This window comes from Cryptomeria japonica, chromosome 6 (assembly GCF_030272615.1).
Source record: "Cryptomeria japonica chromosome 6, Sugi_1.0, whole genome shotgun sequence".
Lineage (NCBI taxonomy): Eukaryota > Viridiplantae > Streptophyta > Pinopsida > Cupressales > Cupressaceae > Cryptomeria > Cryptomeria japonica.
Window position 1 is genome coordinate 248,261,628 of NC_081410.1, and position 18,228 is coordinate 248,279,855.

At 38.4% G+C, this 18,228-nt stretch overlaps 1 protein-coding gene across 1 annotated transcript in view; it reads right to left on the minus strand.

Moving 5' to 3' along the window:
• Positions 1-16,723, minus strand: part of LOC131079764 (D-glycerate 3-kinase, chloroplastic) — an 86,542-nt gene extending 69,819 nt beyond the window's left edge. Inside the window, exon 1 of the mRNA XM_058017807.2 lies at positions 15,989-16,723. Coding sequence (XP_057873790.1) covers positions 15,989-16,558 — 570 coding nt within the window. The 5' untranslated portion in view covers positions 16,559-16,723. The remainder of the gene's footprint in view (positions 1-15,988) is intronic.
• Positions 16,724-18,228: the final 1,505 nt, after the last annotated feature.

An 18,228-nucleotide genomic window follows, 5' to 3' on the forward strand; every position in this document is an offset into this window, starting at 1 on the left:
TTGCGACAGGTGATGGCTTGCCAATGTAAGGGACCTCTCGAAACTTCTTCACACTGAAGTTTCCCAAGTTGGTATCTCCAATGTTGCTCCACTTAGACACGATCTTGGTCTCCAATTCTTCATTCTTTTGATCTTCCTTCATGAGGGCTGGACGACTGGTAGATGCTCCTGCCTTCGGGGTCGCCATCGTGACACCTACACAACATTTCATAATAAGTAATGGATTTTGCAATATAGAAATATAGATTAGATTAAAGATTGAATTTTAGGAAACTTCATGATAAATCCTTGAATTATAATTTCCTAAATATAACGACGCAATTTTGGAATTCAAGATTCAAATTTCAAAATTCAAGATTGAGGCTAGGACGATTCAAAATTCAAAATTTGGACAAGGGAGATCTTGCCATACCTTTCTTGAGAACTAACTCTAAAAAGATGCAAAATTAGGAAATTCGCCTAGGCAAAATGAAGATTGGAGTCTTCAACGTGAGCTTCTCCTAGCAAATGCGCCTCCTTTATTAACTCCACCACCTTGGGGTCTTCAACGCCTCAAAGGAAAATTCGCTCCAACTCTAACCACAAACAAAGTTCGCACTTCACCTTGGATGAAATTTCGCTCCCTTTATTGCTTCTCCAAAATCGCATGTGATAATGATTGAATGATGTTTTAAAATGCTTCAAAGTACCCTTCTTATATAGGCGCTCATCTCCTTATTCTCACATAGGCCGACTTTTAGAAATAAGGCAAATAATAAATAAAATTTAAATAAAAATGGAGGTCGACTTTTATAAAAAATATGGAAATATAACCTCAAGCGCTCTCCCTTTTTATTTAATTTAATAATTAATTAATTTAAATGCCTTTGTAATTAATAATTTCGATTTTTTTTGAAAAAGGCCAAATTAATTATTAAATGCCTTATGCGCTATTTTAAATGCCAATTTAATTAAATAATTCAAAGTTTTTATCGAATTTTAGCATTTAATGTACTTCAAAATTCATTGGCGCCAAAACATGAGAGATATAAGGGATACTAACCACATCGCTCTGGTCCCTGGGAGAGGGACAGGAGCGCCTTAGCCAACTTGGATTGATTTTCACGTTCAAAGTCACTTCCTTTACGTCCAAACTGGGATCTTCATTTGTAACTTGGAGTTTGATCTATTCAATTTTTTAAATGAATGCCTCTTAGACCCTTTTCGCTCTGGTCCCTTGGTGAGGGACAGGAGCGATTTTTGCTTTTACTCCTTGGTCTTTGTTTTTTGAATCGCCAAATCAACTTGCGAGGTAGGCAATGATCATCTTTGTTTGTTCTATGCATGCCAATCTTGTCCTTTGCAAAGCAAACTTGATATTTTGGAGATTTTCGCCCTGGTCCTTGACTGAGGGACAGGAGCGAACTTTACATTTTAGCCAAAATTTGCCGAGCCTTGGGGTCAATTCCTTGTTTATCATCATCGAAAGGCGTTCTTCACTATGCACAATTCTTGCCTTGGCGTGATTCTGGAGGGAGATGTTTGATTTCATAGAAATCGCCTTGGTCCTTGACTGAAGGACAGGAGCGCCACTTTGTTCTTTGTGCAAACCCTTGATCATATCGACTTCCAATTGCCTTCTAAGCGAAAAACGTTGTGTCTTATTCCTTCTTGAGTCTTGCAAACGATAGTAATACTCTAAAATTAGGCACACTTGAAGAGTTCGCTCTGGTCCCTAGGAGAGGGACAGGAGCGATTTAGGCAATTCCATCAAGTTCTGTGGTCCTTTGCAACTTCGTTCCCCTTTAAAGCATTCCAAACATCATTTTGACTTCATGTCTTGTCTTGGACCCATTCAAATTCGGAGGGAGAGGCTAGATAACCAAGATTTCGCCCTGGTCCCTTGGAGAGGGACAGGAGCGATTTTGCATTTATAAGCTTATTTGTGTTTCGCCAACTTTCAAAATCATCTTCAACGGGGTGATCACGCCTTCCTTCCTTCATGTCAAACTTGAAACTTGTTTCGCTCTTGCTAAAAACTTGTCTTTTAAGAAAATCGCTCTGGTCCCTTGGAGAGGGACAGGAGCTATCTTGAAAATTCACCCTGGTCCCTAACTGAGGGACAGGAGCGAACTTGACTCTTGGGTTGATTTTCTCCTTCGTGGTCCATCCAAGTTATATTCAATGGGAAAAACGTACTCTACTTGATCTGTTCCAAGTCATGAAATCATTTAATCTTGCAAGAATAAGGCAAACTTGGTGTTCAAGCTCCGGTCCTTCAGTGAGGGACAGGAGCGATTTTGTCATCTTAGCATATTTCCTCGTTTGCAAATTACTTCAAATTATATTCAATGGACAAAACATGCCCTCCTTGACCTCTTCCAATCCAAAAATTGTCTTGGCCCTGCAAGGACAGTGCAATTTTGAGAAAACAAGCTCCGGTCCTTCAGTGAGGGACAGGAGCGATTTTTGTCCTTAAGGTCAAATGTTCAACTTTTCATTGCAAACGACTAAGTCTGGGTGCTCCATTATGTTGATTTCATCCCTTATTGCGTTCTTGATGCTCCAGTTCGATCAATTAAGGCCCAAAATGCCCTAAGTAAACCATTTCGCCCTGGTCCCTGAGAGAGGAACAGGAGCGATTTGGCCTTAAACCTTAAAAAATTTGCCATTTTGAGTCTCAAAAAATCTTCAAAACCTTCAATTTATGCTCGATTGCATCTCCTGGCGACCCCGCACAAGACAAATGAAACAAGTCAATAACCAAGATGCATAAAATACCAATTTCGCCCTGGTCCCTGGGAGAGGGACAGGAGCGATTTTACCTCCATAGGCCAAAATATCAAGAATTTAGGCTTTCAGTCACTTCACAAGGCATAATTAGATCATCTCCAAGGCCAGGGGTCAATTATCAAACTTTCCAAAATTTGGTCAAAATTTCACCCGGACAAAATTGCACAATTCCATCATCAACACTTAGGTAAAATTTGGACTTGCTTTCAAAATTCCGACTGGACCTAGACAGACACACCTGACATCCTGACAGACTCATCCTATTTCAAAATTGCAATCCATGCGAGAATGCTCAATAAACTTTCAAAATTTGACTGGACTTCGGCTTGAAAATATCAAAAAGGAAACCCTAAGGCTTAGCCCTAATCTAGACGACTCACTCACTTACTCAAAACCCTAAAAGCAGAGAGAACAGGAAAAACCGAGCAAAAAAGAGGGGGTCCCCATTTTAATGGGGCGATGTGTGAAATGGTCACAACAGGACCACATGAGGCCAAGAGTGACAAGGTTTCTTCTCTTGGGCCTAGGGCTAGAGATATTTAGGGCACCTCATCATGATCATCCTATCTCCATCCTAATTATGGTTGAGCCAATGAGATCATTTGGATTTATGTGCAATAAATGTGTTTCTCCTCTAACCCTAGAGATGGATGCATTATATGTATTATGTCTACATTATTATCTAACTTCGTTGCAAGTTTCCAAGACAGACTTACCTCATTCTATTCTTAGGTAAGGATTATCTCTCTAAGTAAGTTATGTTCCTTGTTTCGTTTGGATTTTGTGAATTTAGGGCAAATTACAAGGTAATCTAGAAAAACGACATTACAAATGGTATCAAAGCATAATCTTGCCAGCCTGCATATTTGTGTGTATGCTTGTATTTGCATATACCCGTGTGTATGCTTTGTGTTTGGTTCATACCTGATGTGTTTCTAGCATGTCTACTTTGTGAATATCTATGATTACTATAAACATATTCCTATCATCGTGAGATTTCTATTTTTGGCTGATCTAGAATATGAGAATAACTAGAGTGAACCAAAAAAAGATATGACATTGCTTGAGGACAAGCAATTTTGGGAAGGGCGGACTGTAACATCCCCACTTTTAAATAGGATTTAACAATAAATAATAATAATAAAATTAAAATATAGAAGAATAAATATGACATTTAAATTGAAATATAAAATTAAATATAATTAAGATTTCACTAAGTTAATGAATGGTCAAAAGGAATGAAATGAAAAGTTGTGACTACCTTGAACATGAGATATAAAAGGTAGAAGAGAACCTCATTTGAGAGGGGACAGGGAGGAGAAAAGAAAGAAGGAAGCATGTGAATCAAAGAAGAGTCAATGGAAGAAGGAATGGGAAGTAAATAAGGAAGTCTCTTCAGAGGGAGGACACAAATTATGAAAGGTTGTGACTCTTTTGAAGGGTGGTGATTGTGAAAGGTTGTGACTCTTTCGAAGGGTAAGGAATGGGAAGTAAATAAGGAAGTCTCTTCCAAGGGAGGACACAAATTATGAAAGGTTGTGACTCTTTTGAAGGGTGGTGATTGTGAAAGGTTGTGACTCTTTCGAAGGGTAAGGAATGGGAAGTAAATAAGGAAGTCTCTTCCAAGGGAGGACACAAATTATGAAAGGTTGTGACTCTTTTGAAGGGTGGTGATTGTGAAAGGTTGTGACTCTTTCAAAGGGCAAGCATGTTGAAGGGGTGTGACTTCTCCCTCACAATGGAAGATATAAAAGGAAGAAGGTTTCATTTGAGGAGGGGGAGGGTGGGGGAGGGAAGAAACATCAGATCTCAAGCATCCAACACGGAGGACATTAACCCTTGCGATTTGGTATGAATAGATGAAAACAATATAATAATATGCACTTATAATATCCATGCACTTGTAATATTTATGCACTTACAATATTTATGCATTTATAAACTACTTTCTTGGAATAATCTAATATCCATGCACTTCGTATCCTTGCAAACATGCTCTATGTATATTGATAATAAAGATAATGGTGCATAATGTTTGTGTATTGTGATGCATAATTTGTATGTTATTGATGTCTCCAATTGTGGTGGAGGGATAAGGGACACGATAGGGGGAATGGTGAAAGCTTCCTTACTAGGTATGGCACCTCGTAAAGATCGTTAAGGACCATTGGTTAAGGACCACAAGACCGCCTCATGATGATGGTTAAGGACCACATGAGGCCAAGGAGGATAAGGTCCTAACCTTGGGCCTAGAGTTGAATCAAGGGCACCCTATTGCAATCTTCCCTCCAAACTCTATAGGGATTAGATATTGAGGTAGACAAGAAAGGGGATCCTCAATCATAAGGGGAGAGAAGAATAGCATGATGGAGGGGAAAAATGCATAGGCTTTGCTAGGTACACCACCTCATGAGCATGATTAAGGACCTTATGAGGCCAAGAGGGAGCTCTTCGGCCTACGGCCAAAGATATTTAGGGCACCTCATCATGACCATCCTATCTCCATCCTCGTTATGGTTGAGCCTATGAGATTGTTTGGATTTATGTCCAATAAGTGTGTTTCTCCTTTAACCCTAGAGATGGATATGTTATATGTATTATGTCTACATTATTATCTAACTTGGTTGCAGGTTTCCAACACAGACTTACCTCATTCTATTCTTAGGTAACAATTATCTCTCTAACTAAGTTATGTTCCTGTTGTGACCATTTCACACATCGCCCCATGCAAATGGGGGCCCCTTCTTTTTGCTCGTTTTGCCTGTTCTTTTTCTCTGCTTTTTAGGGTTTTGGTAGTTTGTCAGTTGTCTGGATTAAGGGTCAAGCCTTAGGGTTTCTGTTTTGTCGTTTTCAGGCCAAAATCCAGTCAATCTTGAGAGTTTTTCAAGCTTCCTTTCGTAGGATGCAATTTTGAATAAAGTGAATTCGCCAGAGGCTAAGTGAGTTGGTCTATTTTCAATTGGAATTTTGAATGAAGAGTCTAAATTTGTCTAAGTGTGAATGATGAAATTGCGAATTTTGTCCAATTGAATGATTTTGACCAAATTTTGAAAATTTTGATATTTGATCCCGGGTATTGGAAAGGTCTTGTTTTTGCCTTGTGAAGTGATTGTAGTCCCGAAATCATGATATTTTGGCCTGTAGGAGCAAAATCGCTCCTGTCCCTCAGTGAAGGACTGGAGCTCGTTTTCAAAAATCTTACTGTCCTTGCAGGATCCAAACGAATTTCAAAGTGGAAGTGATAAAGGGAGGCATAATCTTTCCGTTGAATATAATTTGAAGAATTTCACAAGCGTGGAAATGTCCCAGGAGTAAAAATCGCTCCTGTCCCTCAGTGAAGGACCGAAGCTCAAAATCAAACATTGCCTTGTCCTTGCAGGATTTGAACAACTTGACGATTTGAAGAGATCAAAGGAGATATGTTTTATCAATTGAATATAACTTTAAGTGCCTTCGTGAAGGAAAACGGACCAAAAATGCAAAGTTCGCTCCTGTCCCTCAGTCAGGGACCAGGGCGAAATTCAGTGTAGCTCCCGTCCCTCTCCCAGGGACCAGAGCGAAATTCCTCATAGGGAAAAATTTGGGTGAAGATTGAGCAAGTTTTGAGTTTGAAGCAAGAAAGGAGGATGAAATGAACCCGTTGAATACAAATTGAAGATTACAAGACATCAATAGGAGACTCAAATTGGCCTAGGCGCTCCTGTCCCTCAGTCAGGGACCAGAGCGATTTTTGCCTTAGGTCAATTTCTTGCCAAGTTTGAATAAATTCCAAGCCAAAGATGAATGAAAGGATACATAACGAGACCATTGAAGATAAATTTGGCAATCGGCAAAGTGTAGTTGAGCTTGAAAATGCAAATTCGCTCCTGTCCCTCAGCCAGGGACCAGGGCGAAATGATGATTATCTTGCCTTCCATTCAAGTTCAAATCACTCCAAGTCAAGGACGTACAAGGTTGCACAAGGTCTAAGGCGTCTTGAGAAGATGATATGAGAGGAAACCAAACGTCAAATGGTGATCAATTTGAACAAGGAGACAAATTCGCTCTTGTCCCTCAGTCAAGGACCAGGGCGATTTTCATCGTGACAAAGCCAGGTTACACAAGGTCGAAGATATCGTTTGGAAGGCAATGAACAAGAAGCGAAGGTTGAAAGATAGCAAAAGTTGGCTAGAGCATAAAGTTCGCTCCTGTCCCTCACCAAGGGACCAGGGCGATAATGGTCATAAAAGGCACTCATCCACAAAACCAAGTTAATCAAGTTTGAAATTCTTAGCAAAAATGCCAGTTTCAACATGAAGATGGAGGTTTCGAACGTCAAAGGCACAAGAATCAAGGTCAAAAGGATAATTCGCTCCTGTCCCTCTCCCAGGGACCAGAGCGATGGGGTTTGTATCTTTCCCTTCTCCTAATTTTTGGCGCTAAAACAATTTTTTTAAATTTTATTAAATGCTAGAAAAAAATCGATAAATCAAATTGATAGCATTTAAAAATTGCGCTTGGATATTTAATTAATTAATTTTGCCTATTTTAAAAATCGAATTAATTAATTGCAAAGGCATTAAATGAATTAATTATTATTGGAGCGCTTGGATTTAAATATTTTATAAAAGTCGGCCCTTGTTATTTATTTAAAAATTGTTTTAATTTCTTTATTTTGGCAAAGTCGGCCTAAGGTAATACATAAGGTAAGCGCCTATAAAGGGAAGGTGATAATTTCATTTTCAAATCATTATTTCACTCTCATTCATATGCGATTTGGAGAAGACAAAGAGGTATGCGATTTGTATTTACAAGGAGCGAATTTCATAAAGGAGAAGTGCGAATTTCATTAAAGGAAGGTGCGAACATCATCTTCAAAGGGGAGTGCGAGCTTAGTTTCAAGTGAGGCGAACTTGCCAAGACTACGTCAAAGACCCCCAAAGGTGGCGAAGTTGCTAGCTTGAGAGAGATCACGTTGAAGCCACCAAATTTCGAGTTTTGCCTAGGCGATTTTCTTCTTTTTTGCATTTTAGAGTTAAACTCTCAAGTGAGGTATGGCGAAGATCCCTTGTTTTGAATTTTGAATTTTGATCGTCATAGCTTCAAATTTTGAATTTTGAAATTTTGAATTCCAGTAGCTCAATCGTTTTTAGGAAATGATAACTCAAGGACTTATCATGAAGTTTCCTAATCTTTAATCTAATCTATGTTATGCATTGCAATATCTAGTTACTTATTATGAAATGTTGTGTAGGTATGGCGACCCCGAAGGCGGGAGCATCCACCAGTCGTCCAGCTCTCATGAAGGAAGATCAAAAGACCGAAGAAGTGGAGACCAAGATCGTGTCTAAATGGAGCAACATTGGAGATACCAACTTGGGCAACTTCAGCACGAAGAAGTTTCGAGAGGTCCCCTACATTGGTAAGCCATCACCTGTCGCCCGGAGAATAATTGAAAGTGGCATCATTAAGGCGGCCGGCTTCCCTCCAGCAGTACAATGCCATGAGTTGATGATCGAGTGTGCTCGTCATTATGATCCTCAATCCAGAACAATCGTGTCCAAGGAAGGAAACACTTTAGCTTATCTTTCAGAAGAGGCTATAAGTGAGGCTTTCCATCTTCCAGAGCACAGGGATATGATATACAAGAGCATCGAAGGAGCCAGGTCCATGTACGAAGATGATCCAGATGCTTGCCTAAGCATCATCAACAAGAACTGGTTACTCAAGAGTCGTCCTCGCCTGAGCAAGATCCCGAACACACCACATAGGATTGATTTCCAGGAGGAGTACAGAGATTTGATTACAATGCTCAACCGAGTCACAGGAGCCCCTCAAGCCTTTTACTTTGAAAGGTGGATGTTCTACTTTATCCAGGTGATAGTTCAGGGAAAAGGAACAATTCATTGGGCTAGGATGATTAGCCATTGCTTGGACGTACAGTTGAGGAGACTAAAGGCTACCAAGTCCTTCCACATGAGTTCATACGTCATATATGCTTTGATTAGGAGCTTTGAGTATGCAGGACTACCTCACAGAGGAGTGATTGGAAGAGGACCCGGCGAGGTCAGAGTTTGTGATTCCTATGTCCACTTGCATCATCCGCCAGGAAGCAACTACAAGTTAGTTAATGATACCTTCACGATGAACATCACGAGGACGTTGCAAGGTGGGATTCACAACAGATTATCACAGGATGCACAGGAACTAGTAAAGAGGTACGGTGCTTGGTTTATCCAATTTCCGAAGTTTACTTATATCAGAGTTCATGGATGTCCTTCACCTCCATACATGTTGCCGAGATATCCGACAGACAGAATAGTGTTACTTGAGGTAACAAGACAGTTGGCAGCTTATGCGAAGGCATTCAGACACAGACATGGAAATGGAGTTCCTGTACCTATCATCTTAGGCAATTCAGTTGAGGTATGTCCTAATGCTTTAGCCATGGATGACGCAGAGAAGGAGTTAGCTTTGTATTCTTTTTCATCCTTTGCCTTGAGAGAAAGCTTTGATCCACATGGATATATAGAGGAGACAGTCGGTAGGAAGTTTAAGCATGAATTTCAGATAGAAGATTTTATGATGAATCTCTTAGACGATCTTGAAGTGAAAAGAAAGATGCATTCTAGATTGCCTTTGGATTTCATCAGGAAATGCAAGATTTACAGAGTGGTCGACCAAGCTCAAGACAGTGGCAGACATCTCCAGTCATCCTATGATCGAGAAAGCAAATCAGTAAGGTTAGATTGGAATGAGCCCGAGGTCGTGGATCTAGATGCTTTGATGGCTCCAGTCTTGTCTTGTACTCGCAAATGGGTTGATGTGCAGCATCAGAAGTTGAGAGAGCAAGGCATAGCTATGACTTTCACTTTGGAAGAGAAACCAGCCGAAGGTGGAGCTAGTGTAAGCGAAGGTAATCCTAATCCCAGAAATACAAATGAAGGCAACCTTCGAAGTGCAAGTGAAGGCGATCTCCATCCAAGAGGCTCGAAGAGGAAAGAGAGACCTGAAAAGAGAGAATCTTCCAAGAAGAAGCAAGGGGCCAACCGAGATCGTTCATCCGGCACATCTTCTCGACCTGAGAAGAGGACACTTGAAGTGGAAGATTCTATGGAGTCAATGGTACAGAATGATAAAGAAGGACAGGCAACAGGTGGATCTCTTCAAGACAATGAGTTGCATGAAGATGGGGAAGATAATGAAGTAACATCTCCTCCCAGAGAAGAAGAATTGCCCAAGGAAATACAGGTTAAAGAGACAAGATCTGCCATCCCAGATTGGTTGAAGGAAAGATTAACTAAGGTGATCGTGATTGAAGATGAAGACAATGTAATTGACTTGGAGAGCCTTGTCAGACATTCCCAGGAAGTGACAGAAAAGAGGAAGGCTACCAAGATGTCCAAGATGATTAGAGATGAAACTGGATCCAGAAAGTTGCAGATAGCTACACCGGCAGTGGACAAGTATGAAGGCAAGATCTTAGCAGAAGAATATGATATAGAGACATTTGAGCTAGGTCCATCCACAGCCGAGCAGACACTTGATGATGCCACCGATTCATTTGAGGCCTTGAAAGACAAACTTAGGGAAGAAATGGAGAAGAATAGGAAGCTTGAGAGAGAGGTTGGTGCATGGAGAACATATTTCAGCCATCTCAATCAACCTTTAGGACGTCAGGATCCAGCAAGATCACCCATACAGGCACTTCCCCTTCAATCAATTGGTGAGGCAGAGAGATTCAAGAGTATGGTCCAGCGTATGAGTACTTGGATGGACAAATCTCATACAGTTGCCGTAGAATTTACAACAAGGATGATGAAGACTATTCATAGGGCTATCCAGGTTCTTGAGATTATCCACGACTTGATGATAACAGTAGCTGCTTTTGCTCATACCAAAGAGGTTATCATTCCTGTCTTGAAGGTAATCAGACAAACATCGAGGAAGGTCTTAGCGCAGGAAAAGATTATGGATGGAGGACCTCACAGTTTACTTCAGTGGTCAACCTTACTCCAGATGAAGGAAGTTCTCTTTGAGGACATCAGTACTAGATGTAGCCATGTTGAGGAGGTGATCAACCCGATCCAGGACAGAGTATTTGAGGTACTACGTATCATTCTTGGCAGGAGGATCGAAGTTGAGACAGATGTGGATTTGCAGGAATTGGAGGATAGAATCAAGGTCATCTTTTGCAAGGACGCTAATATCACAGATGAGCAACAGGACCAGATGTTTGCTACCATGCTCCTGATTGAAAAGACTAAAGAACTTGAACTTACATGGGACGCAGCTCTTCTAGATGCATTTGATCAGGTCATCCACTTGGAAGAAAGAATGAAGAATCTTCCCGAGATTCCAATTGCTGAGATCGAAGGAATCGTGTCAAGATTCATTGCATATGCTAAAAAAGAGAATTGGAAAGGGAATAAGATTCTAGATGAGAGGTTGTTATAGATGACATGGCACCTTAGTTGTCATTGGTTTTATGTCTCCTAGATTTTCGTGCCAAATTTAATAATTGGCTATGCATTTAATGTTGTGCAATAAAAGGGGAACTTTTGTAACAAACCCTAATTAGGGTTTAGGTGTCATGATCTTGACCGTTGATCTGCTTTTGATCTGGACCATTCATTGTAATTGAGGATGCTATTTATACCCTCATTTCATTTCATTTTCATAATAAGAATTAGATGTAAGAAGAAGATTAGATTATTGATGAGAGATTAGAGTTTAGAAGCAATTTACTTTCGTAGCAAGATTGAGCTTTGAAGAAAGAATTCAAACAATTGTTGTACATGATGACTTTGAAATCAATGAAATATTGAAGTTATGGTGTTTTGTTGCAATTTTCTTGGTTATCTTCATGGTTGTTCAATTTTCTTGAATCATTCTCAATCAAAGTAGTGTGTTAATTCGAAGGACAAAGTGTTGGACTTGATCTTTGGTAGGATTCGCTTTCCAAACCACTAGCTTCTTGCTGATTGTAGGAACGCCTTGCGTGGTCGACTGGAGAATACTCGAATCACTTAACCTTCAATCGTTATTGTATCTTGGATATGTACCTTCGTGGTAGTGTCTTTAATCTTTGATGTGTTGAAGAACCATTTGTTACCTTAGAAGATCGCATCAATTTCAATTGAGTTGTTACTTTATGGCAAAATTGAAGTTGGTAGAATCTTGCCAAGTCTTGTCCACATGAAGTCATTCTTAGGGTTAGACTAGATTAGACCTCTTGCAAAACCCTATCCTTTTGTTATTTTTTTGTAAAAGCTTCTTTAGTTTAGTAAAATCTTTGGCAACGTAAGGCCCCTTGAGGACACAGCAAATCACAACGATCACTGGTGCTTATCCACACGTAGAGACCCTACCAAAAAGAACATTGGAGTCATCCTAATTGATCCTTCTTGCGATATCTTCAGCAGTTAGCGACTTTATTCAAGAGAGGATAAGATGCCTTTGGGTATTTTATTCTGTGTATGATTGTGTACAAAATACACGTCAACAATTCCTTGTTTCGTTTGGATTTTGTAAGTTTCGAGAAAATTACAAGGTAATCCAAGAAAGGGACACTACAAGCAACGACATTGCAACAAGTGTTTCAAGGCTGAAGTGGAAAAAGAAGCATGCCATTTCATGAAAACACTCCACGGAGATTAAGAGAGGGAGTACATGTCCAAAGTGTTTGTGCAATGTTGTTCAATACAAGGCACCCGGCTTGACAACTACTTGTAATGCACAACAAAATGGAGTTGCTAAATGAAGGATAGAATCATCCAAGGGGTGATGCACTGCATGCTCGATGGCATAAATATAGAGAGGTAATTTGGGGCTCAAGTTGTAACCACGCACCATTGTACTTTCTCAAAGAAGTACCGACAAAACCTTTGGATGGTGTCACCCCCAAATAAACTTGGTCAAGTAGAATACCAACGACAAATCATCTGCATATTTTGGGAGCAAAAGTTATGTACATGTTCCAAAACAAACATAGAACAAACTTGATAAAAAAAAAACTCCATGTATCATTCTTCGGTATAGTAAAATTCTAAGGTCTATAATCCAGTTGATCCTACAACTCAAAAGATGCACATAAGCAAAGATGTGATATTTGAAGAAGATCTTAAACATGAACCTGCAGCTATCTTGTTGGAGGAAAATAATGTGAAGAAAGACATCAAAGAAGACTTCGATGGAGAAGAAAATGATCTTGAGGAAGAAGAAGAAGAAACAGATTCTAAGAACCTAAATTAAAGAAATGCTAGATCCAGTGATCAGAATGATCCTGGCGTTCATTGCTCAACAAAATCCAAAGGCAAACCTGGAAGGTGTGGAAAAATATGGAGCAGTCCAAAAACATATCTTAAGAAGAGGTAAATTTAGCTTAAATGAGCACGGTGGTTCAATCTTCAGAACTGAAAGAACAGAAATGCGCTCATGAGAAACCACACAAGGGAGCCTGTTGATCTCCTAGCAGAAAAAGAAAACCATAGGCTGCAAGTGGTTATTCCAAATAAAGTAAAAGGTAAACAGAATTGTTGACAAATACAAAGCTCAAATAGTAGCAAAATATGCACAAAAGGAAGGCATTGACTATGGACTGACTTTTATTGCAGTGACAATATTAGAAACAATCGGGCCTGTTTTTCAGTTTGCCACACAGTTTAGTCAGCACCACCATTAGATGGATGTCAAAAGTGCATTTCTAAATGTTGATCTTAAAAAGGAACCTACCTGAATCAATTTGAAGGATTTGTAGTCAAAGACAAAGAAAATCAGGTATATAAATTAGTCAAATCTTTGTATGACTTGAAGCAAGCATCTTGTGCATGGCACATCAAGATTGATGAACATATATGAACACAGTTTTTATTGTAATCTTTGAGATTATAACTTGTACATCTGAAAAGAGCATAGAGAAATTGTAATCCTATCATATATCTCGATGATATTGTTATCACTGGCAGTTATGAGAAGGTGATTTCTCAAGTGAAGAAAGAACTAAATAAGTCATTTGATATGACTGATCTTGGCTCGTTGCATTAAATTCTTCGATTGAAAGTATGGTAAACCCAAGGTTGTGTTTTACTTTTTATCTCTCAAACAAAGTATGCTAAGAAGTTACTTGAGAAGTTCACAACGATTGAATGAAATCAACCCAATTGCAACACCCATGGAAGCAAGCTTCAAGCTTTTTGTATTTGATATACAAAAAAGGTGAATGACACACCCTACAAAAAATTGGTATGTCTCATATTTCTTAAAAACACTATAGCTAAATCTGTAGTAGATTTTGTTGATTGGTTTCACCTACACAAAATATTAACATATGTCAGAACTATTTGTACCAAATGATGAATGATACAAAAGTTTTTAATGACATCCACAAAACTGGGAAGTCTATGGGACCCGAGAGTTGAACTATGCAATAACCAACAAAAAGCACCAACCACCACCCATGGAAGCAAGCTTCAAGCTTTTTGTATTTGACATACAAAAAAGGTGAATGACACTACAAAAAATCGGTATGTCTCATATTTCTTAAAAACACTATAGCTAAATCTGTAGTAGATTTTGTTGATTGGTTTCACCTACCCGAAATATTAACATATGTCAAACTATTTGTAACAAATGATGAATGATACGAAAGTCTTCAAAAACGTCCACGAGACTAGGATGTTTGTGGGACTTGAGAGTTGAACTATACAATAACCAACAAAAAGCACCAACCATCAAACCACAGCCCCTATTTTTGAATGTCCTCTATTTCCTTGCTAATCATGGTTCTTCTACTATAAATTTTGATCAAGTAATCTATCGTCTTTGTTATCCGTTCTTCCTCAAACAAAGCAATTAAAGTCTTTATTGTTAGAGTATTACATAATTGATTCAAATGTCCTTATAAGCATACACTCCATAATGTAATGCCATTTTGTTTTTACTGATCCTGATGTGTAGAGATGACAAACCCTCTCAACCCACTTCTCTTTGGGTGTTCTCCTATTCTCCATTTCGTACCTATGACGGTGTGTGCTAGTTCTTAGTTGGGCTATAAGCACTATCATTTTCCATTTTATATCCACTCCTATTTAGTGCTTTTTCTTGTGGTCAACTGTAGGATTGAATTGCTTAACATAATATTCCTTTTGACGTCTGAGTTGTCTTATCCGCATTACAGATTTTCCTCTCTCTCACATACCTTTTGACTTCCACATTTATTTGAGCACTCTTGCATGTTAATTCCTTATTTATTCATCCATTTGTTAAACTTATTTTGTTTCATCCATATATTTTGTCTTCTGTTTTACTTTTTCCTACTACTACTCTGGTCCAGTGGTGTCCTTCCATGTTCTCTATTCTCTTCAAATAACCTAACAGCTGAATCATCACAGCCACTTCAACTGGAAAGGCTATAGCCTCAACTAAGATGATATCGTGATCTGGAGGCTTTTGAGGATGTGATCCAGAACAAACCGGAGGTGATAAAATTGAGAAATACCAAAAATCTAATTTTTCAGTATTTTCTACATTTTAGTAAATCGCATTTTCGAAGACCTTCGGAGCGAAACTTGGAGTTGAAAGTGTTGTCAATCTTTTAACTCAATATGCCGAAGGTAATAGTGTTAAGGGACTGAAATTAGTTCTGTTTGAGGCCTTTCCAACGGTGTAAGCCGTTTCAAATTTCGAGTTATGAGCTGAAAGTTATGGCCCCACCAAGTTGGAGTACCTAAATTCCTAGTTTTTTTGAAAATTTGTAATTTGTTGTTATTTTATTTTGCAAAGACTCTTCATTTCAAATCCGTTGGATTTCAAAGACTATTGGAATTCCATGTTGATGTTTAAAACTCAGTTTTGGATAAAATAATGGGACTTTTGATGCATACAACTCTGGCTCTTCGAGTTCTTGCTATTGTCCATCTTGTTGAGCAACACTTGCAGGTTTCTGCTTACCTTGTATTGTTAACGAATTCCTTACTGAATTCAGATCATATTGTATAAGACTGTGGCTTGTGGCTTTTATTTCGAAACTGCTTGTAATTAAATATCTTTGTAATTTCAATTTGTCCCAATTTCAATATTTGAATAAGATATGACCTTACCATCAATAAATAAGCATATAAAAGAATTTCATAATATGAAGAGATAAAAATGTTTTGTGCCATGAAATATTATCCAAAGTGGAAGTGATGAATTTACGAATTGAAAACAAAACAATAGCGAAGCAGAAAATACATACGACTAAGGGAGGAATGTGTGAGTGACCATCATGTTGAAACTTGTCCCTGTGATGCGACAATTGGCGTTGGCACCAGAGATAGACAGGCGCGTAATAATGAAAAACCCTCGCCTTCTGCTCGGGGGTGAGAAGATGCTCATCAAACCCTAAAAGCCGGCAAACACGGCTTCCGCACTCGAGCCACTCCCCAATATTGTCTTCGCTCACCTCCACTGTCTTCTCCACCAGCGGCCCTCCGCGTATAAATGTGTACAAGTCAGCCATTGCGCCGGCGTTCACTGTGCTTGGCAAACTCCTCGCTAGTATCTTGTCCGATCTCGAGGCTCTGTCTCCTACAAAACCACATTGTGACGTCTCTGAGGTTCTGACGTTACAATAGTGGAAATTTTTCACGCGTGGATTGGCAAATGTGGCCCTTATTCGAGGGGCTGCACGGTCGCTTGCGAAAAAAAATTGGGGAAGCTTCCCCCGATTCTTAAGGTTGGGGTTTGATTGATTGAAGCCATTTGGCGTGAGTTTAGGAGCTGAATTGCAGAGGTGAGCGTCCAGCAATGCTGATTCAAGATGCATTGTATTATGCTCAAGGCAATCAGGAACTCACACGTTAAAGAGCCTGGCTATGGCTAACATGTGAATATATTTGAATGATCAAGCGAGGTAGATATCGGAGAATATGTGCTATCAGCTTCAAGCCACAAGTTTTTTGTCTTGCCGATAGCCGTTGGAATTTGGTATCGTCATCTCGCAAGGGCCTGCATCACAAGTGAAGATGTTATTATGTTGTTATTTAAATGCATTTAATGTGGATTAATTCATAACCAATTCATATTTAGAAATTATTTTAAAAGTATATATATATATTTTTGGAGAATTAAAAGGAACATAATTCTACATCAAATAATTTTAGAACATCTTGAATAATTGAAGAATGGTTTTCAATCTTCTCCATAATTATAAAGCCAACAAAATCAAGGAGGTCAACATACAATAACTTGGTACTTGTGATACAACAATTTCTCAAGCTATTTTTGAATATCACCTATCTTTATGTATGAGCATAGAATAGAAATTTCAATGAATCAGGTCATAGGAGTGTATAGTCATTAAGATTAGATAAATAAGTTACAAAGCAAATTTACACCAGAGAATAGGATGTAGCATGTGAAGTCAATCACAAACAACATTATAGTTTTGAAGTGAATTGGATCATAGTAGTGTATAATAATTATAGTTTTGAGGTGTGTATTAGACAAAGAGCATTGATTTTCAATATTGAGGTAATGGAATCTACATGCATCAAGCTAAATGATTCTTCATAGTTAAAGAGTTAAGCACACACCTCCCTTTGCATTCTATTTCCTACAATGGTACTAATTTATGCACTTTATCATTCCCAACTATTTGTATCTTAATCTAGGTTAATTATGGCTTATTCAAGCTTGTATTTATTTAATTAGCTTAAATTAACATTAAAGAAAAGGTTATTTGGCTTTTATATTTTTTGTGAGTTCATGTTGCGCACCCTAAGGTTTGACCTTAGAGTTATGACTTCACTTTTATGATCTTTATATCTAATAAAAATTTGGTACAATCATTCATTTTCAAATATCTTATTGGATGTGTTTCATTTACGCATGTTTATTGCACCCTGCTAAAGGTTTGGGTATTGCATAGTGACATATCTTTTACCTAAACCTCCCACCCTAGCCTAATGGATCCTTTTAGGCCTTATTCCTTGGTTAATATGCATCCATATATTTAAAATTTTGATTATTTCCTCTCTTTTGTAACACATCATCTATCCATCCTCGACACTTTTGTGATATTTTATATAATAGATGAGGATGTATTCTCAATGGAGATATCCCTCCTCCATTCAGCTAGTTAATGCTCACCCTTTTTTATTAGACCCAGCTACATTGCTTTCTTGTTAGCCTCGTGTTGATTATATCTCACTATAACAAGCGACATCTACTGAGTTGAACAATAATGCAATCTAACAATAATAACAATTTAAATGGCAGAACATAGAACAACATAGAATTATAATAATTTTTTTGTTATACAAGTACATGAAAAATAATTCACTTTTCTACAAGAAAGTAGTAATAACTATTATAAAAGGACAAGTAAAGAGCTTATAAACAATTCAAGAACTAATCTAAATTTGAGTACATTACTTATAAAGTACAAAAGGAGTTTAGAGTTTACAACATTTGATAATTCATTCAGTTTCCTTT